This window comes from Equus caballus, chromosome 22, assembly GCF_041296265.1.
Source record: "Equus caballus isolate H_3958 breed thoroughbred chromosome 22, TB-T2T, whole genome shotgun sequence".
In the NCBI taxonomy this organism is placed as follows: Eukaryota; Metazoa; Chordata; class Mammalia; order Perissodactyla; family Equidae; genus Equus; species Equus caballus.
In genome coordinates, this window is record NC_091705.1 from 21,914,337 (window position 1) to 21,936,170 (window position 21,834).

General features: G+C 44.2%; 1 protein-coding gene across 1 annotated transcript; it reads left to right on the forward strand.

The window, feature by feature from the left end:
- Window positions 1–266: 266 nt before the first annotated feature.
- Window positions 267–21,478, forward strand: SIRPB1 (signal regulatory protein beta 1). Its single transcript, XM_070247735.1, is given in 7 exon segments — window positions 267–458; window positions 9,047–9,400; window positions 11,346–11,666; window positions 12,255–12,329; window positions 12,332–12,583; window positions 18,130–18,238; window positions 18,786–21,478. Coding segments are annotated over 6 exon segments (1,182 nt in total). The 5' UTR covers window positions 267–385; the 3' UTR covers window positions 18,237–18,238; window positions 18,786–21,478.
- Window positions 21,479–21,834: the final 356 nt, after the last annotated feature.

Genomic DNA, 21,834 nt, shown 5'->3' on the forward strand with positions numbered 1-21,834 from the left:
GTTTTCATTTCTCTGAGATAAACGCCTGGGAGTGAAATTGCGGGGTCATATAACCCACTTCCTCTCCTGAAAGAAGTCAGGAAATGATTTCTTTTGTTGACAGGGAGGAAGCCTTATTTCTGCTAGGCCTGTCCATGACTTTCTGAAAACGTAAGATGAGTAACTCCTCAAGCGTAGCCACCTATGCCTGATTCCTATTTCACAATCTAGAAGCAGGAACTGTCTAGAATCTACAAGCAGGTTGCTGTCACAGCCACATCACCCCATCATAGGCACTTCCTCTTATGTCACAGAAGGCAGGCCTTCTCTCCCCTCCACAGAGCAGGGGCGTCAGGGTTCTCCCCAGCACACACACTTGGACAGAGCAGCTCCTCAGGCCTCCAGTATGCCCGTTCCTGCCTCCTGGCCCCACCGCCCTCCTCCTTGCCTGCTGCTGACTCTACTGCTGGGACTCACAGGTGAGCATTCCTTGGGTTAGAATTCCTTCTCCCTGACCCTGGACTTTTAGGGCCTCCAGGTAAACACAGGTACACCACCCAGTGCTATCACAGAAGGCCCAGGACTGGGCACTATCTGACAGCATGAAATCAGGGATCTGAGCGTTTTCTCTGTGGATCCATCACCTTCAGCTGGTTGCCAGAGGCCTCGAAACAGATGATGCTTCAAACAGCAACAAGGAGAACTTTGTGCATGTTAACTCATCTAATCCTCACAACAACTCTGTGTGATAGCTGCGACTTTATCACTGATTTTCAGCTGGGGAAACTGAGGCAGAGAGCATAACTTGCCCAATATCACTTGCATAAGGCAGTGGAGTAGCCCAGATTCAAACCCTGGGCGACCAGCTCCAGAGTTCATCCCTTTAACCACGTTATGTTGCTCAGCTTCTCAGAGGAGGCTAATTGCAGAAAAACTAGAAAGTACAGAAAAGCAAACAAGAATAGTCGTCAGCATCATGGCGCCGAGAGGTCAGCAGAGTTCAGTTCTGCTGTGTGCGCTCGCAGACCTGTGTTAGTGATGCGTTGGGCGGTTCCTATGCAACATATTTTTACTGAGCTTTTAATATGTATTATATCTTCATTTAACCATCAAAACAACCTTGTATACTAGCATGCCAGGCCACACTTTTATATCTATTTGTGAATGCATGTATTTATGTGTGTATATGTGTGTGAGGGGGTGTGAGGAATTATGCACACATGCACAGGATTTTTGAAAAGACTTTCCTTATTGCTCTCTTCAAATGATTTTCAGTCTACATGAAATACACATTGAACAGATGCTTAACTTTCCCTTTCTCTCATCCAGCATCCTTCCTACTTCTCTAAATTTACCCCCTTTACACTCCCCCAAGCTCTTCAGAGAAGCAAACTTCTCTGTTTGTGCAGTACTGTCATGGAGTCCCTCTTCCATACTGGATAGAAGTGAGGGGAAGAGAAGAGGATAAAGATACAGAGACTCCTGCCTGTATGATCTGTGTCTATAATTATATCCATATCCATATCTGTATCTATGTCATCTAATGTCAGCTGAAGCCTCCATACCTCAAGAAGCTAATGAGTAATAACTTTAATTTCTTGAACACTCACCATGTCCAGACACTGTTGGAAATACCAACAGCTGCTATCTCATAAATTCATCACATCCAAGGTAGCTACTCTTGTCACCTCTACATTACAGATAAGAAAACGGGAGCACAGAGAGCTTCAGGGTCACTCAGAGGTAAACGGTAGAGCTGTGATTTGAACTCAAGCAGTCTGATTCTAGAACTCATGGGTTTAACCATTACCCCACCTCCATAACATGAGATTTCTGCAGCTGCTGCCACTGGCTATGGGGAAGGGTGGGGTGTGGGGAAGCGGGTTTGTGGTTTTCTTCTCCTGGGCTCTTCTGCTTCCTGCATATGTGCAATTTGCTTTTGTTTTTCACAAAGTCATCTATATGGGAAACTCAGGTTTTGACATAACTTCCACAGAGATTATCCAATTAAAATTGACTTCAGGGTCCCAGAGAGGAGTCACATGGGGCAATTCACACATCATCCAAACAATTTTTAGATACCAACTATGTGCCAGGAGCTGATATAGGAACTTAGGGTGCATTGATCTATAAAAGAGACAAAGTAGTTGCCCTCATAGAGCTTATATCCTAGTGGGGAAATGACAGTTACAATAGACATAGCAAATAAGTAAATAATATAGTGCATCAGAAAATGATGTGCTAAGGAGAAAATTAAATTATAGTGTGGGGGATCAGACTTGGCCAACCCAAAAATGTGTCTCTTGCCTTGATTATTTTTAAGAACAAAAGACTCTGAAAGGAACTTTGATCTTCCCCATAACTGCCTAAAATAATTTAAGATAGAAGACCTGTCCCCAGGACGGGCCATCACCATAGATAACTCTGGGTATCTGTAGACAGACTGTGAGGGTCCTTGCTAAGCCCATTCTTAGCAAAGTTCTGTCTACCAAACATTTGGATTTTCCATCTCCACGTAAATTTCCTTCCTTCCCTTTGAAGTCCCAAACCACTATCCTCAACATTCTCCTTTGTCTTTAGCTGAAGATGCTACCTAATGTGACAGCTTTGGCCATTCCGGAGAGTTACTCAGTTTTCCTGGGTTTCTCCCATGTATACATGTTATAAAGCTTTGTTTGATTTTCTCCTGTTATTCTGTTTCATGTCAATTTTAATTCATAGACCAGCCAGAAAGACCTAGAATGGGTGGAGGAATTGTCTTCCTCCCCCATAAGAGGTAGAAACAGAACTGGGAGACACTACAGGGTGGGATATGCTTAGTATGATAGTCTGCATGGGCATCACTAAAAAGAGGAAATTTGAGTAAAGAGAAAAAGAAGGTGCAGAAGTGAGCCTTGTAGTGCTATGAGGAAGAGCCTTCCTGACTATGAACAGCACGTGCAAAGGCCCTGTGAGTAGGATCTTCATGCTGTGTTCAAGGATTTGGGCTTTTGCTCTGAGCGACTTAGGGGCCACTGCAAGGATTTGAAGAGAGAATAGATGTGACCTGCCATGAGCTTTAAATTATTCCAGCATTTGATTGAGAAGAGACTAAACAGGACGTAGACAGAAGCAACTAGAGCAGGTAAGAGGTCATTGCCTTCACGCAAACAAGAAAAAGTGGCTTGTACCAGGGCAGTAGCTAGTAGAGATGGGGAAAGAGGCCGATTTTGGATGCCTGCTGGAGTCGAGCCAACAGGATTTCCTGATGCAGAGGATTGGGGGTGGGAGAGAAAGAGTCCAAGCCTTTGTGACCTGAGCATCTGGAAGAATAGAGGTGCCTCAGCTGAGACACAGAGGGCTGTGGGGAAATTCGGGAGTTCGGTTTGGGACACGTTAACTGTAGATGTTTATTTCCATCCAAGGAACAAGGTCAGTGTGAGGCTGACATACAAGTCCAGAGTTCAGGGGAAAAGCTTGGACCAGAGATGGAAATATGAGAATTATAGACACACAGCTGGCAGATGGGTCTCGACCCTCTGGTCCCTCTTCTCTCCTCCATCCTCTATTCCCTCCATTTCTCCTCCAAGATTCATCCATGTTTCTCCCAATTTTTGTCTGAGTTTCCAATCTTCTCCTCCAAACTTAAAAACCCAAACCACCTGATGTTCTGGGCACACCAGGACCTGCCCTGTAGTAGCACGTGCCCTCCTTAGGAGGCAGGTTTGGGTACAAACAGTGCTAAGTGGGTGCGTTTCACCAGCTCACAAACTCCAAAGGTGAACACAAATTTTCTCCTGAGGAGTCGCTAAGAAATAGAAAAGAACACAGAATTCATTTGTGGTCCCACAACACCCTGCGCCTCTGATTTATATTCCTGCCACCAGAATCCACCTGTTTTTGAGAACACTTCAAATAAGGAGGAATCTTTTTGTATCTCTCTCTGAGTCCAGATACTGGCTAGTCACTGAGGCAGTGACGTGGAACTGGAGAGTCTTGCACCTGTGCTTCAGTGATTGGCCCAAAGGTGACTCGCGTCCCTTCAGATAATAACTCATTCTCCAAGCACAGTCAACCACCCACAATTCTCTTCAAAACACAATTTTGAAGTCTGTGGTTTCCTTGCTTCCTCCCATGGTCTTATCTCTCCATCCAAGTGCACGTTTCTGAAATCTATCAGCCTTTAGAACCACACGTTTTATCTTTTTCCTTGAGCCATTTAGTCCAATTCAAAGGCTCTACATGGGGGGATTAGCTTGTCTTAGTACATATTTTTAATTGTGGTAAAATATATATAACATAAAACTTACCATTTTAGCCATTTTTAAGGATACAATTCAGTGGCATCAAGTATATTCACAATGTTGTGAAAGCATCACTAGTATACATTTCCAGAACATTTTCAACATCCTAAGTAGAAACTCTGTTCCCATTAAACAGCAAGTTCCCATTCTTCCTTCTCCTCAGCTCCTAGTAACCTCTGCTTTTTTGTTACTATGAATGTGCCTATTCTAGGTATGTCATATAGGAGGAATCAGTGGAATCAGTTATTTGTCCTTTTGAATGTGGCTTCTTTGACTTAGCATAATATTTTCAAGGTTCATCCATCTTATAAGATATATCAGAATAGCATTGTTTTTGAGGGCTGAATAACATTCCATTGTATGTATATGACCACATTTTGTTTATCCATACATCTCTTGATGGAAATTTGGATTCTTTCTACTACTTGTTGGCTATTATGAAAAATGATGCTATGAACACTGAAACACTGATGTACAAGTGTCTGTCTGAGTCCCAGCTTTTAACATTTTGGAGTATATACCTAGGAGTAGAATTGTTGTGATCATATGGCAAATTCTATATTTAACTTTTTAAGAAACCACCACCGTTTTCCACAGCAGCTGCACTATTTTATATTCCTACCAACAGCGCACAAGCGTTTCAATATCTCTACCTCTTGGCAAACACTTATTTTCTGTTTTTATTTTGTTTTTGATAATAGCCATCCAAAAGGATATGAAGGACTTATCTCATAGGGGTTTTGATTTGCATTTTTCTAATGACTAGTAGTGTTGAGCATCTTTTCATGTGCTTACTGACCATTTGTATATCTTCTTTGGAGAAATATTTATTTAAATCCTTTATCCATCTTTTAATTGGGTTATTTGTTATTTTGTCATTGAATTATAAGAGTTCTTTATATATTCTGGATATTAATCCCTCATGAGATATACGCTTGCGAATATTTTCTTCCATTCTGTGAGTTGCCTTTTCACTGTCTTGATAGTGTCCTCTGATGCACAAAAGTTTTTAATTTTTATGAAGTCTAATTTACATATTTTTCTTTTGTTGTCTGTGCTTTTAGTGTCATATTCAAAAAAATCATTGCCAAATCCAATGTCATGGAGAGTTTTTCCTATGGTTTTTCTTAAGAATTTTATAGTTTTAGCTCTCATATTTAGGTCTTTGATCCATTTTGAATTCATTTTTGTCCATAGCATAAGGTAAAGACCCAAATTCATTCTTTTGTGTGTGGATATCCAGTTTCCCCACCATCATTTGAAAAGATCATCCTTTCCCCATCGAATGGTCTTGCCATCCTTGTTAAAAATCACTTGACCACATGTGTGAGGGTTTATTTCTAGGCTCTTTATTCCATTGGTCTCTATATCTGTTCTGATGCCAGTGCCACATTTTGATTACTGTAGCTTTGTAGCAAGTTTTTAAATTAGGACGTGTGAGTCCTCCAACTATGTTCTTTTTCAAGATCATTTGGTTATTTGGGGTCCCTTGAGATTTCATATGAATTTTCAAATAGGCTTTTCTGTCTGCAAAGAATATCATTGTGATTTTGAGAGGAATTGTATTGAATCTGTAGGTTGCTTTAGGTAGTATTCAATACTCATCTTAACAATAGGAAGTCTTCCAATCCATGAACATGGGATGTTTTTCCATTACTTGTGTCTTCCTTAATTTCTTTCAGCAATGTTTTGTACCTTTCAGTGTACAAGTCTTTCATCTCTATGGTTAAATTTATACCTAAGTATTTATACTTTTTGATGTTATCATAAATGGAATTGTTTGCTTAATTTCCTTTTTGGATTGTTCATCACTAGTGTATAGAAATGCAACTGATTTTTGTCTGTTGATTTTTTTTCCTGAAAATTTAGTGAATTTATTTATTAACTCTGTGTTTGTGTGTGTGTGTGTGTGTGTGTGTAACCTCTAGAATGGCTACATATAAAATCATATCATGTGAAAATAGGAATAGTTTTACTTCTTCCTTTCCAGTTTGAATGTCTTTTATTTATTTTTCTTGCCTAATTGCTTTTTCTGGAACTTACAGTGTTGTGTTGAATAGAATTGGAGCAAGTGGGCATCTTTGTCATGTTCCCAATCTTAGGGGAAAAAACTTTCAGACTTCCTCTCTTGAGTATGATGTTAGCTGTGGGTTTTTCATACGACCTTACCATTTTGAGGAAATTTCCATCTATTCCCAACTTATTGGTTGTTTTGTCATGAAAAATGTTGACTTTTATCAAATGTTTTTTCTGCCTCAAATGAGATGATCATCTGTTTATTTTTCTTTTCATTCTATTAATGTGGTTTATTACATTGTTTGATTTTTATATGTTGAACCATTCCTGCATTCCAGGAATAAATACCGGTTGGTCATGGGGTAAAATTCTTTTAACGTTCTGTTGAATTTGGTTTGCTAATATTTTGTTGTGGGTTGTTGCATCAATTTTCATAAGAGGTATTGGTCTGTAGTTTTCTTATAGTGCATTTGCCTGGCTTTGGTATTGGGATAATGCTGGCCTACAAATGAGTCTCAGAATGACTCTGAATGAGATAGGAAGACTTCCTTCCTCTTCAATTTTTCCCCCTCCCCAAAGCCCCAGTACCCAGTTGTATACTCTAGGTGTAGGTCCTTCTAGTTCTTCTATGTGAGCTGCCACCACAGTACGGCTGCTGACAGATGAGTGGTGTGGTTCTGCACCTGGGAATGGAATCCGGGCTGTCAAAGCAGAGCATGCCAAATTTTAACCACTAGGCCATCAGGGCTGGCTATCCTCTTTAAGTTTTTGAAAGAGTTTGAGGAAAATTAGTGTTAGTTCTTTAAACATTTCGTAGAATTCACCAGTGTATTCTAGTGCTCCTGAGCCTTTCTATGTTGGGAGATTTTTGATTATTATTTCAAATCTCCTTCCTAGTTATAGGTCTATCCAGATTTCCTATTTCTTCATGATGTAGTCTTGGTAAGCTGCATGTTTCTAGGAATTCATCCATTTTATCTAGGATATCCAATTTATTGGTGTACAATAGCTCATAGCACTCTTTTGTGATTCTTTTAATCTCTGTAAAATTTTAGTAGTGTCCTTTCAATTCTGGTTTTAGTTATTTGAGTCTTCCCTCTGTTTTTCTCAGTCAGTCTAACTAAAGCTTTGTCAATTCTGTTGATCTTTTTGAAGAGTCTCTCTAGGTTTTGTTGATTTTCTCTGTTGTTTTTCCATTCGAGTTTTATTTATCTCTGAACTAATCCTCATTATTCCCTTCCTTCTGCTCACTTTGGGTTTTGGGTTTATTTTTCTCATTTTCTAATTTGTGAAGAGGTATATAGTAAAGTTATTGATTTATGACCTTTCTCTTTTTAAATGTATGCATTTACAGCTATAAATTTCCTATTTGCCCTGCTTTTGCTGCATCTCATAAGTTTGGTATATTGTGTTTTTGTTTTCATTTGTCCCAAGGTATTCTCTAATTTCTCTTGTGATTTCTTTTCTGACCTAGTGATTTTTTTAAGAGTGTGTTATTTGACTTCTTTGTATTTATGAACATTCCATTTCTCCTTCTATTATTGATTTCTAGTTTTATCTTACAAACTGTTTCACCAGTGCACTGCTTGAATAGTGCTTCTTTCAGATTCCGATAAGTTGCTCTGTCATTCAATCTGTGTGACAGTGCCATATACATAGGTTTTTGATAAGCAATTGGTTTCTGTAACAGTGAGAGACGTGTGTGGTAGACAGAAAAATGGCCCCTCAAAGAGGTCCATGTCCTAATACGCAGAATCTGTGAATTTTACTTTATATGGCAAAAGAGATTTTGCAGAAGTGATTAAGTTAAGACTCTTGACATGGGGAGATTATCCTAGATTACCAAGGTGGGCCCAATGTAATCACATGGGTCCTTATAAGAAGGAGGCAGAAACATCAAAGGTAGAGAAGAATAAGTGACAATGGAAGCAAGAGGTTGGAGGGATAGGAAGATGGGAACCCTTAGAAAAGGCATGTGGGCAGCCTCTAGAATTTGGAAAGACAAGGAAGAGAGCCTCCAGAAGAAATGCAGCTTGGCTGCCACCTTTATTTTAGCCCAGAAACACCATTTTGGGGCTCCTGACCTCCAGAACTATAAGATAATAAATTTCTGTTGTTTTAAGCTACTAGATTTCTGGTAATCTGTTACAGCAGGATTAGGAAACTAATATAACATGATTATGCTATGGACACAAACCCCAGGAACTGGAAACAATGTCTGACTTCTTATTTAAACTATATGCTCCTTGTGCATTGGAAGCTCTGCCCATCACTCTCACTCAAGTATCCAGGCTGATGGAGCAGATCCCATCATGAGCGTGTGGAAGAGGGAATTGGAATTGGGAAATTGATGTGCAGAGGTTCTTGAAGTTAAATGCAAATCCCAAAAGTACTTCCATCACTTCTGCCCATAAGTCAATGGTCTAAAGAAGTCTCATGGTCCCACCCAATGCAAAGGTCCAGGAACACACCAGGAGGCCAGAGAGTGAACAGCCAGAAATATTTGATGAATCATAAAATTCCCAGAGAGACACTCAGTGTGGCTCTCTGTCACATCAGTTAACCTCTCTGCACATCAGTTTCCTCATTTGTAATCGGGTCTCACATTACAGGCTCATTGTGAAGATTATGTGCAATGATACATGCAATGTACTCAGCTCAAGGCCCACTCATGATGTGTACTCAGTCAATGAGAGCTATTGTTGATAAACACTGGAGAAAACCTACAGGATCACATAAGGATGAATAATCAGTCTGTTTTCCTCCAGCAGCGGCAGGTGAGGAAGAGCTGCAGGTGATTCAGCCTGAGAAGTCAGTGTCCATCGCAGCTGGAGAGACGGCCACTCTGCATTGCACCCTGACCTCCTTGATCCCTGTGGGGCCCGTCGAGTGGTTCAGAGGGACAGGGACAGGCAGAGAGTTAATCTACAGTTTCAAAGGAGGACACTTCTCCCGAGTAACACATGTTTCAGACAACACAAAGAGAAACAACGTGGATTTTTCCAACCGCATCAGTAGTATCACCCCAGCAGACACTGGTGTCTACTACTGTGTGAAGTTCCGGAAGGGGAGTCCTGACGTGGAGTTTAAGCCTGGACCAGGCACCCAGCTCACCGTGAGTGGTGAGTACAGAGTGGGCCTCCTTTGTCCCCTCGTGTGTGACAACAAATCAGTAATAACGCCTTCCATTCTTTGAGTAACAACAAGAATCAGATGTAGCAGTGGGTGCTTATTCATGATCTGATGTCACCCCCTTCCACAGATCAGGGAAGTTGAGCCTGGAGAAGTCGTCCTAGTTGCTTAAGGCCCCACAGTTGGTAAAGGGAGGGAAAAGTCTGAACCCCCATCTGCCTGGATCCACAGCCCTTGCCTTTTCCAATCCTGTCCATCATTTTGGTTCCAGGGATGAGGGAACTGAAAGTCTGAGTGACTCACAGAGTCACAAGGCCAGACCTTGCCCCTGCCTCCAGAGAGTGCCCCTCAATATGAAGGAGGCTTCCTTTACTCAGCAGTTACTAAGCACCTACTATGTGCCAGGCTGTGCTCTGGGTTCTGTGGAAGCAGCAGTGGACACAGTAGGCCAAGGCTCTTCTCCCAGGAAGCTCACATTCTCTTGCCTTCCTGTGAGAAAAGTAATCCATGCAGGGCAAGGAGAGGAGAATGTGTGTTTCAACACTTCACCTTCAGAAACATCACATTGAGAGGAAAACCCTAAGAGGCACAGAATCACTGTTTACTCTGAGGAGATGCACAGAGGTTGGGTGTTTGCTCTGTGTCTGTCCAGAAAACCCTCGTGTGATTCAGGAACCAACTCACATAGTCACTGAAGGCTCTGGGCAGAGCTGGGAGATCTCAGAATGTCCCTCACCCAGGGAAGAAGCTCCCTATGTGGGTGATTTAGGGCTTCTCCATTGAGGCAACAACGTTGCTCATTCGGGGTTTCCTGCCAGAGGCCCAGAATCCTGAATCCTAAAACTTCACAATGGACATTTAAACCCACCTAGTCCAAGCCACTGTGTACAGATGGGGAGACTGAGGCCAAGAGGTGTTGGGGGACTGGCCCTCAGTCACATGGCCAGTGAGTGAGGGGATTGTTCCGGAACCTGATCTCATTCTGGGAAGACTCCTTGCCCTGGCATTGGACACTCTTTCCATGGAAGAGCTTGGCCCATAGGAAGCACTGAATGAAAACTTGTTAAACCAAACCATTGAACAGGGAGCCAGCGTATTTCCTTTTCATCAGTTTCCCAAAGGTTCAGAATGCCCATCACATTCAGCCCCTAAGGCCCAAGGTGACTGGGAACTTCTCCCAATTTTCAAGCACATCATCCCCAATCAAGCATTCCATATCAACCCTGAGAGCTGCCATTGTTTCCACAGCTGCCTAACACTCCATCGTATGGAGACAGAATCCCTCATTTTACAGTCATCTATTGATGGATGCAAAGTTGTTCTCAACCTTGAGATATTAAAACAGCACTGCAGTGGGGCCAGCCCAGTGGCGCAGCAGTTAAGTGCGCACGTTCCACTTCTTGGTGGCCCGGGGTTCGCCAGTTTGGATCCCTGGTATGGACATGGCACCACTTGGCACGCCATGCTGTGGTAGGCGTCCCACATATAAAGTAGAGGAAAATGGGCACGGATGTTAGCTCAGGGCCAGGCTTCCTCAGCAAAAAGAGGAGGACTGGCAGTAGTTAGCTCAGGGCTAATCTTTCCCCCCCCCCCAAAAAAAAAGAACCAGCACTCACCACTCTACTCAAGTGGGAGATGCCCACTGGAAGTGGCACTGCTAGGTCAGTGGGTATGTGTATTCTAATTTGTTGGATTTTTACCTAATTTCCTTCCTAGATGTGGTAGCAACAGAGTCTCCCCAGAACCCTGCCCCCTACTCAGAGTTCACCTCTGGAGCCTGTTGTCCTCCTCTGTAGGATGAGAGTGATGACCCGCCCTCCCAGCACTAATAGAAGGATTAAAAAATAATGTATGTGAAGGCTCTTAGTGTCACACGCTTATGATCAGTGATATAGTCACAGTCATGTTTATTGTTCATAAATGCTCCTTTTGTAGCCAAACCCTCTCCCCCCATGGTATCGGGCCCCACGGCGAGGGCCCCGCCTGAGCAGACAGTGAGCTTCACCTGCGAGTCCCACGGCTTCTCCCCCAGAAACATCACCCTGAAATGGTTCAAAAATGGCAATGAGCTGTCAGCCTCCCAGACCAACGTGGACCCAGAAGGAGACAGCGTGTCCTACAGCGTCTCCAGCACAGCCCAGGTGCTGCTGGCCCCGGGGGATGTTCGCTCTCAGGTCATCTGCGAGGTGGCCCACGTCACCCTGAAGGGGAGCCCTCCTCTTCGTGGGACGGCCAACTTGTCTGAGACCATCCGAGGTAGACGCCCTTCACCCCCAGCCCAAGCCCGCACCTGCACCCAAGCTCCCAAGCCAGCTCCTCCCCCTGCTGTTTCCTCCAGGCCTTGAATTTCCCTGAACCCAATTCCTGACAGTCCTTCCCAATCACCAGGCTCCTGGATGTGCTGGTCACTCACTCCAGTTTCAGTGGTAGCTGTGAGGTGAACACCCATCACATGCCAAGCTCTGTGCTAGGTAGTGTCACCTACTTACCAGTAGCAGCTCCAATTACTGAGCACCTACTCGAAGCCCAGCCCCTCTGTGCTTGGTGATTTCGTTTATTTCACTACAGTTATTATCTTCCCACTGTGTGCCAGGGGCTGTGCTGGTTGATTTCACTCATTGTGACCCTAATAGGAGCTACCAGTCCCTGAGCACCTACTGTGTGCCTGGCACTGTGCTTAGTGATTCATTCATATGCAGAGAGTACCTTCACTGTTTGAGCCCCTGCAGCATGCCTGGCACTGTCCTGGGTGAGTCCCATCTGTGGTGGGAGCTAAGTTATGGAGCCCTCCTCTGTGATCTGTCTGTTCCATAAGGTCAGAGCTTCTGCCCTGTGCTGTTTCAGTTCCGCCCACCTTGGAGGTTTCCCAACACTCCATGGCAGGGAACCTGGCGAACGTCACCTGCCAGGTGAACAAGTTCTCCCCCGGCACCTAAAGCTGACCTGGTTGGAGAACGAAAATGTGACCCGAACAGAAACAGCCTCAACCCTCATAGAGAACAAGGATGGGACGTTTAACTGGACGAGCTGGCTCGTAGTGAACTCATCTGCCCACAGGGAGGATGCGCGGCTCACCTGCCAGGTGGAGCATGACGGGCAGCCAGTGGTCACCAAACACCATACCTTGGAGGCTTCTGCCCACCAGAAGGAGCAGGACACAGGTGGAACCCCTGGTGAGCCCTCCACTCCAACTCATGTGGCTCTTTTTAAATTTTATCCTTTTTTTAAATGCTAAAAGTAGCAGTTATGGGGCCGGCCTGGTGGCGCAGTGGTTAAGTTCACATGTTCCGCTTCAGCAGCCCAGGTTCACTGGTTCGGATCCCAGGTGTGGACATGGCACCACTTGGCATGCCATCCTGTGGTAGGTGTCCCACATATAAAAAAGTAGAGGAAGATGGGCACGGATGTTAGCTCAGGGCCAGTCTTCCTCAGCAAAAAGAGGAGTATTGGCAGCAGTTAGCTCAGGGCTAATCTTCCTTAAAAAAAAAAAAAAGTAGTAGTTAAACTTGTTATAGAATAATCTAGAAGTCTATAAATATAAAGTAGAACTTGGAAGTGATCTCCCATCTGCCAAATCCCACACTCCAAGAGTCACCACTGGTAAGAGTTTCAGACATATCTTTACAGATCTTTTGACCTAAATACACATTAAAGAAAGAAGGGAAGGATGGAAATCATCTTGTTCAGAGCATCCTGCCTCCTGCTTTCTTCACCTGGCCATGATTACGTCACCATCCACGTCAGCCCACCTCCTTCCCCCTTGCTCATTCTAACCTCTGCCTAGTCCCTATTCTACCCTGGACTTTTCCATTCACATCAGTAATGTCACCCCAGCAGATGCCTGCACCTAGTACTCTGTGGAATTCTGGAAGGGGACCCCTGAGGTGTGGGGTTTGAGCCTGGACCAGGCACCTAGTCAACCCTGAGTGGCCACAGCTCGCCTCCTTTGTTCCCTGATTTCTGACAATGCACCAACAATAATAAGAACCTCTCACTACACATTTACTACGCGCAAATTCCAGTTCATCTGTGATCTCCTTTCCTGCTTCAACCACCTGTGAGTTTGGAGTTTTACAGAAGAGACTCAGGGAGCAATGGGTGGGGGGGGCGGGATGTTGTTGAAGACATCTTGCCATTAGACCAGGTGATTGGGCTACACTAGTCAGGTAAATCTGAGTCCCTGAGGACAGGGACCACCAGCCTGTACAGGAAATATGTGCTAATTAGAGACACCTTACCCCTCAGCTGGGCATTGTCCAAGGACCTACAGAGTCCTCGTTTCTAGGAAAAAAATATGTCTTATTTCTCTCTCAGGTAACATCAGAAGAGAATCGAGTCAGGTTTCCAGGCGTCTTTACTCCAGAAAACCCTTCAAAGGGCCATATCCCTTCCCACATGCCCGATGGTGTTGTCCTGATCTGCTGAGTCAGCCCTGGGACACCGAATGTCCATGGCCCTGCCTGCTGGAATAATAAAGATAGTAAATTGTCTAATTCCCCTCAAAAAAGGAGACATACAGAAGTTACATAATTGTGTCCACTAATAACTTGTCATGTGTGCACATCTAGATGCAAGTGGAGTCCACTACTGTGTGGTCATGTGATTAACGACGTTGGCTTTTCTACAAAACCAATACCATCACACACTTAATAAAATTAACAATATCATCTAAAATGCATTATATGCTCACATTTTCCGAAATATCTTTTATAGCTGTCTATTTGAACCAAAATTTGTATTAATTCATCTATAAGTGCTTGGTAGAATATTCCTGTGAAACCATCAGGGTCTTGAGAGGTTTTTTTCATGGATTTTTAAATTATCAATTCAGTTCTCTCAATAGTTTAGGTCTATTCAAATTATACATTCATATTGAGTGAATTGTGGTAGGCTGTGCTTTTTGAGGAATTTGGTCCATTTTCTATGGTTGTCAAATCTGCCTGTAGGGTTGTTCACAATCTCCCCATATTATCTTTGTGATGTCTGCAGGGTCTGTGGTGATGTCCCCTCTTTCATTCCTGATACTGGAATGTGTCATTTCTCCTTTCTTCATCGTCAATCTTGCTACAAGTTTTCAATATTATTGATCTTTTCAAACAACCTGTTTTTTGCTTTAGAGGTTTTCTCTATTGCTTCTCTGTTTTCAATTTCATTGATTTTTCTCCTCTTTTCTTTACTGTGTCCTTCCTTTTGCTATGTTTACTTTGCTCCTCCTTTTCTCATTTCTTGAGGCAGGAACTGAGATGGCTGACGTTACACTTCTCATTTGTCTGGTCTCCTCCTGTGCTGGGCAGTTGGGAGAGTGGAATCTAGACCCCCAGCTGCTGGGTTCTCCCTCCAGTCCTCAGGAGCCAGCCAGTCTGCTTCTTCATCCTCCTTCCAGAGTCCTCCTGTACTTGTACCTCATGTTGTTTCTAAGGGTCAGAGTTGTACTGAACAGAGAGAGCAAAGAGAGTTGGGTCTATGCTGTCCTGTCTGAACCAGCCTGGTTTTGCTCCTTAGTCTCTATCTCCTGTGGGGCTCGGAACATGACTGTTACTTCTGGGTGCTCTCAGTGTGCCTGACCGAAAACGCTCACTAGCGTAATGAGGCTGGACATGGTTTTTGGGTTGTCCTGGTTGGCAGGCAGGAGCAAAGTGCAAGATGCATTTGAGATCCTGCTGCAGAGGGATGCCCAGCCTGCCCTGGGCATCTGATGGTTCCAGCCACTGCAGTATTGGGTGCAATGGTTTTAGCATGAAGATGCACATCTTTATGTTTGTTTTTATGGTATTGGGATGTTTTACCATATTACTAGTTGAACGTTCCTCTCTTCTCTCAGTACAGCACAATCCAGGTATGTTAATGGAGTTTGTGTTGGTTGGTTTTGACAGTGGGAGAAAGGTTCTGAGACCTCTGAGTTTTTTGGTTCTCTTTGTCTTTTTAGACCTTACATAACCCTCCCCTTGATTTCCTTTTTCTCTTCACCGTGAAATTGCCAAACACTACTTCTTCCTTATTTTTAGCCTTTTTGCCCCACAAGTTATGCACTTTAAATTGAGCCTGTCCCTTTAGTCACATCTGTCCTTTAAAATGTCCCAGCCTCCTTGTATTAGGGTCCTATTGCTGCTGTAACAAATCACCACAGTTTTAGTGGCTTTAAAGAGCACAAATTTATGACCTTACAGTTCTAGAGGTCAGGAGTCTACAACGGGCCAGGGCTGCACTCCTTCTGGAGGCTCCAGGGGAGAATCCGTGTCCTTGCCTTTTCTAGCTCCTAGAGGCTGCCCCCATTCCTCAGTAAGGGCCCCCCTCACTCTGACCTCTGATTCTGTCTTCACATCTTCTCCGAATCTCCTGCCCCCCTCTTTCACTTATAAGGATCTTTGTGATCACACTGGCTCCACTCAGATAACCCAAGATGGTGTCCCCATCTCGAGATCCTTAACTTAATCACCAAGGCCAGTGCCTTTTACCATGTAAGTAACAGATTCACAGATTCTGAGGATTCTGTGACAACCTTTTTCAATTGGACACAATTTGAAACGCCTTCCTATGGTCTATGTTCTCATGTGCAGGACACTTTTCCAACATTTTCAAATTTATGGTGGATTTACTATTGGTGGTGGGATTTCCAAATAACTCTCAGGCTCCTTTGCTAGCTGTCCTGTCACTTTTCCTGGCGGCTGGGTGAGACTGGGATGGCAGCCTAGTGACAGATTCTGCACTATGGTTTGGTGATTTTTTTTATTGACTCAGTTATTTTGAAGTCTTAGCATTTTTCTCTTCAACTAATACTGAGAGCCACTTTGAGTAGAATTTACTTTCCCCTCTTTGTGTTTTCTTGTGGTTTGAGAGGCCATTTTTGGAGATAAGGAGTTGTGCTGCTGCCATTGTTCTCAGCACCCAGAAGTCACTGAAGATTCCTGAGTGCTTCGTCCCATATGTCCCTGTCCCACATCTCAGGGTCCATCCTTCCCCATCAGGGCCCAATTCTGGCAGAGCAGGCCACTAAAGCTGAGAATTCAACCTCCTCTGTAGCTCTGCTAATGTAATTGTGTCCTGGGCCCATCCTCACTTCTTCCACCCTCTGGCTCTAGGAGATAAGACTCTGCAGTGCTGCCAGGTAGTCCTCTGGCCCTCAGACTTGACCTTTCCCCTGTGATTAATCTCTCTAAACTTTTCATTATCTTTCTCCAAAGGATTGATGCCCCAGCAACAGCCATCCAATTCCATAGTGCTTATAATTACAATTTTTCAGCTCAATTTCAAATGCCTGATGCCAAGGTATTCCCTTCCTCTGGTTACACCCTCCCAGTTCACCACTGGTGAAGTCTGAACACTTGCACTACAAGGGGAGGCCAGGCCTACCTCTGCTCCACTTCCCACCAGTGCCGGGGTCCTCTTGGTCAGCCAGTCCAGTGATCCAGTTCCATATTTGCATTTAGAGTTTGCTTTCCAGACCACTTCCAAACGAACTCCCATAGGTCGGTTACACTGGGAAGCAGACTCTGAAATGGAGATGAGAATGCGGCAGCTTACTGTGGCGTGCTGCCCGGATCAACATGCCTGTGTGAAGGAACGGGACTGGGAAAGGGAGCTGTTGACCAGAAAGCAGGCACAACAAAGACTCGACCCCTCTCACAGAGCTGTACAGCCAGGGGGTCTTTCTGAACTGTTCTCAATGGAGGGGAGCGGGCTGAGCCTGTTGACTCCAGTTCAGCCAGCCCTTGGATGCAAGCTGCCCTCCAAAAGGAGGTGAAAACTTGGGCAACACCGCTGCCTTCATCTGAGAGAAAGTCTCAAAGAGGTGCTCAGTGAGAACTGTCATCCTGCAACACCCCCAGGAACACAAAAGGGTGAGGTGTCCTCTCCGTCCTTAAGGATTATTTTACTTACAAAAAATTATTTTAATACCTTTATTTATTTAATTTTAAAAGCAAAAACTGATTGTTGTAAAAATGCAAAGAACCCAAACAGTGCTTCCTCAGATGACTACTTTCCAGGTCAAACAGAAGGATTTCAGCTGACATGGGCACTGGGCTCCTGGTGGGCCGGATGGTGTCTGAAGCCCCTCCCAAGCATGAGATCTCTTCCTAGACTCACCAGAGTGTTCTCCTGCCTGGTCTCAGGAGATCAGCCCACCCTGAGGGCTCCCTCGGCTCCTGAGAACATGGGGTCATCCAGCCTCACCCCAGTCTGAAAGGGGGCACCCTTGCAACTCTCTCACCCACCGTGAAACCTGTCCTCTCTCCACTTGCATGCTGTGTGGACATTCATTCCTATGACCCTGAGACGCTGGACTTGTCTTGGTCCAAAAGGCGAGGTCTCTGGGTCATTCTACAGGACAACAATGATGGATTTCCCTAGGTTTGAATCTCACTAATCTTGTGACTCTCTGAGCCTCAGTTTCCTCATCAGAATGAGGATAATGGTACCTGCTCCGTAGAGGTGGGAGGATCAAGTAAGTAAACCAGGTGCCACAATTATGAGTCACTGAGGACACATTCTCTCCACACTTCCCTCAGGAGGACAGCCCTGGCAGCCTGAGAAGGGGGTGAGTGAGAATGAGGAACCTCTGAACCCTGATTTCTGCCTCAAGCCTGAGTGCAGGGCAGGATGCAGGTTCAAAATCTTCAGAATGTTGATGGCCCAGGTAGCCTCAGATGGACTCAGTGTAGCCCTGGGAACAACTCTTGTGTGGCCCCTCTAATGGCTCCTCATGTTCCTTGATTTCTAGGCCAAGAGATGTCTTCTCCACTTCTGGCTGTCCTCTTCCTAGGCCCAAAGGTGCTGCTGGCCATCGGCGTGTTTGCCATCTATGTCCACAGGAAGTGGAGGGCCTGACTGTAAGTGCGGGGCCGGGACAGCAGGATAAGGTCTGTCCCAGAAAGGGCAAATCAGCAAGAGGGGCCAGCCCACAGGTCACACAGGGTCAGGACCCATGTGGAGTAAGGAGAAGGTCACACATCTCTCTCAATACCCTCAGGAGTATCGTGGATCCTCTAAGAGGTTCTCAATGCCAGGAACCGTGTGGAGTCCTGCAGAAGGTGGGCTGGAATAAGGGTTTTTAGAGGGCATCCAAAGAGTTCCGGGGGTTCTATGCAGGAAGTGGGCAGAAGCGGGCTGAATGAGGGGCAGCTAATGGGATGGTTCCCTTGGAGACCATCTCTAGATTATTCTAATGCTGGGGCTCCAAGAGGCAAGAGGAATCCACACTTTACGTTAGTGTTGAGAAGTCTCAGATCTGCAGCTCTGACAGTTTTTCCCACTCTGACCCTCTGAGTGACATAGTAGAAGGGATGGGGAAGGGGGACCAGGATGTGGGGAGGAAGGCTGAGGTGGCAGAGTCCTTCTCAGTGGCTGCCTGTCTTCTCACTACAAGTTTCCCAGCAGGAGAACAGCACCAGAGACATAGGAGGCACTCAGGGAAGATTTCTGTAACGATGAGCAGACAATGAAATGTGGACATGTTTCCCACAGCTCCTTCTTTCCTCTCCTGCTACATACCACCCTCAGTCTCTGTTGCCTTCTTCCTTCCCTGAGGGGTCTAGCTTAAGAGAAGGAGCCTACAGGAAGTTTTCACGACTCTGCTCCTAATGCCCCCCATCCGCAAAGACCTGCCTGTTCACACACTCCTGCTGTTCCTTCTCTCAGTCCTTGATGCCCCCAGAGCTGGGTCTTCAAATACGGTCCTGAACAGGAGCCATGGGAACTAGCTCTGGGGACTGACTCAAGACATCTCCCCAGAAGGTGAGAAACAAGTCAAATCTACACATATCAGGATGGCTCTCATCCATCATCTTGGGACTTGGCCACGAACTACACACTCATGGCCATGCTCTCAAGAGTTCTTCTGTCTTCTGGATTCCTGTGTGGCCCCAACTCCCCAGCCTTGTTGAGGTTTCCTATCGCCTCTTGAGGTCAAAGGAACCCTCATCCTAGTTTTAAAATAAAATTTATTCTCCTTTCCCTTTGCCTAAATGTCCTACTCCTCAAACCCAGAAAGAACATTTCCCTCCTCTCTCTCTGATGAAAACAGTGATTCTTCTATCATCCTGCATCCTTCCCAACCCTGTTGCTCATCGTACACATGCTGTCAGTCTAAAAGCCTTGGAGTCATCTTTGATTTCTCTTTCTCTTCTACCCAATATTCAATTCTGCCTTCAACATGCTTATGTCCAGTGGTGAGATGGCAAATGTTTAAAAATTGATTCTCCGAAAGAAATTTTTTAAAAAACTGATTTGTAGTGCTTGCCAATTTCCGTGGTATTTCAAGCTATCAACAGTTTAACAATCAGCTTGCAAAATTCCTGAAAATGTAACAATCGGCTTGCATGAGGCTGTCCAAGCCTTCCCCTGCACACCACTGAGTTATAGCCCTAATCTGCACACGTCTCACCCACCACTACTCCCTGGTCCCAGCCACCATCATCTCTTCCTGCACCATCGCTATGTCTCTAACTGGCTTTTGTTTCAACCAGTGATTCTTTGGAAATATAAATCAAATCATGTCACTCCTCTGCTGCTTCTCCCAATATGTCTGCATGGTTCACTCATTCCCTTCTTTCAAGTCTCTGCTCAAATGTCACTCTATAAACTTTCCATAAGCCACCGTATGTGAAATATCAATTCCTCTCTCTCACCTGGGATTCCGATTCCTCCTAACCTGGTTAATTTGTTTCCTTAGCACTTATTACCATCTGACATACTAAAGATACGCAGTAGACTTTGCACAGTAGTGCAGGACCATAAAAATGACCACGCAAACTGAAACCATGGGAAGTGATCTCCATAAACGGTGGGATTAATAATGATTGTGCTGTGACCTTTAACGGTTTTTCCAAAACATTAGAAATTCTCTTACTGTCAGTTTTAAATGTAGAGGGAAATGAAAAAATAGAAAAACTAGTATTTATTTATATACTGTCATTTGAAACATGAGAAACGTTGAGAATTAAAGTGTTTTATTTCTTTGTAAAAACTTATCCAGAGCAGTTTGAACAGTGTTTGCCTTCTTCGTGTTGTGTAATTTATGATATAGAGCGAGCATCTTTTCTGCGCCTTGGTGAATCATCACACTCCTTTCTAAGTTTGCATCAGCTTCCAACATTTTGTCCCTTGTGCTTTCAATGTCCTGAAATCTTTACAAAAGTTCCTTTAATTTGAAGTATTCGCTGGTGTCACTGCCTCTGGGACATTTTCACCCTTTTCCTCACCATCACTTTCCTCATTTATGTGGTAAGTGTGCCTTCACTGAGTTCCTTTGGCTGCACATCTGGAATCTTTCTAACAGCATCAGTGTCAACATCCCCACAGGCAGCCGTTTCTTCTATAACTCCATGTACATTTTATTTGAATTTCACTTCCAGTATTACAACTTTTCATTCCTCCACTGCATTTTCATCTGTTTCCCATTCTCTTTGGCAATAATTGATTTATGCAGAATCTCATTGGGTTCATCACTGGGAGACAAGAAGACAACACAACTACATGCTTTGCTGTCTGTACATTAACTGAGTTACAGAATCACAGTGACCAATTACTACAGACTTTGAAAGAAGTCATGTGATGTGTCACTGACCATGATGAGCACCTGTTCGTTACATAGTGATTTGTGGACTGGAGAACAGCTAGCAGCGAAGTTTCTACTTGTGCAACTGCTCATGGTAAATTTACTGTGGTAACTGGAATTTGAACCATGTGAGGGGGACTGATGCTATTTAACTAAACTGTAGTAGCTGAAATTCATGCATATCAGCACCATGCAAAGTGAGATCTGCTTGTGTGCATGTCTCTTCTTCAAATAGGATGTCAGTTCTAACAGAGAAGGGACTACTTGTATCCTCAGTTGCCACAACGGTGACTGCCGCATAGTGTTATCATCACATTTTTGAAAAAATAAATGAATGAATACTTCATTGAGAACATTAGTTTCTACTAAATGTTGGGTGTCAAAATAAAATGTTTCTTCATTCAATCACCTGACACTTGTCTTTTAAAGCCCTTTTGTTAAAGACTAATCTCACCTCTTTGCATTTGAAAAATCCCATCAAAAATTCAACACATCCAAAAAACAAATAAGTGCCAAAAAAAAAAAAAAGAACCCGCCACCAAAAAAAAAAAACCACCCATTGATTGGAGTATGTCAAACGAGTGCACAAACCAACTGAAAGAGCTCCCAAAGGCCAAAGCTGGAACAATTTGAGCAAGAAAATCAATTAAGTATTTGATTATTCTGTGGTATGAATGTTCTTTTCCCCATGAAACTGACATATTATAATCCTAATGCCCAACGTGATGGTGTTAGAAGATGGGACCTTTGGAAGGTGATTACATTATGAGGGCTCCATCCTCATGAAGAGGATTAGTGCTCCTATAAAAGAGACCCCACAGAGATTCCTAAACCCTTCCACTATGTGAGGATACAATGAAAAACCTGTTT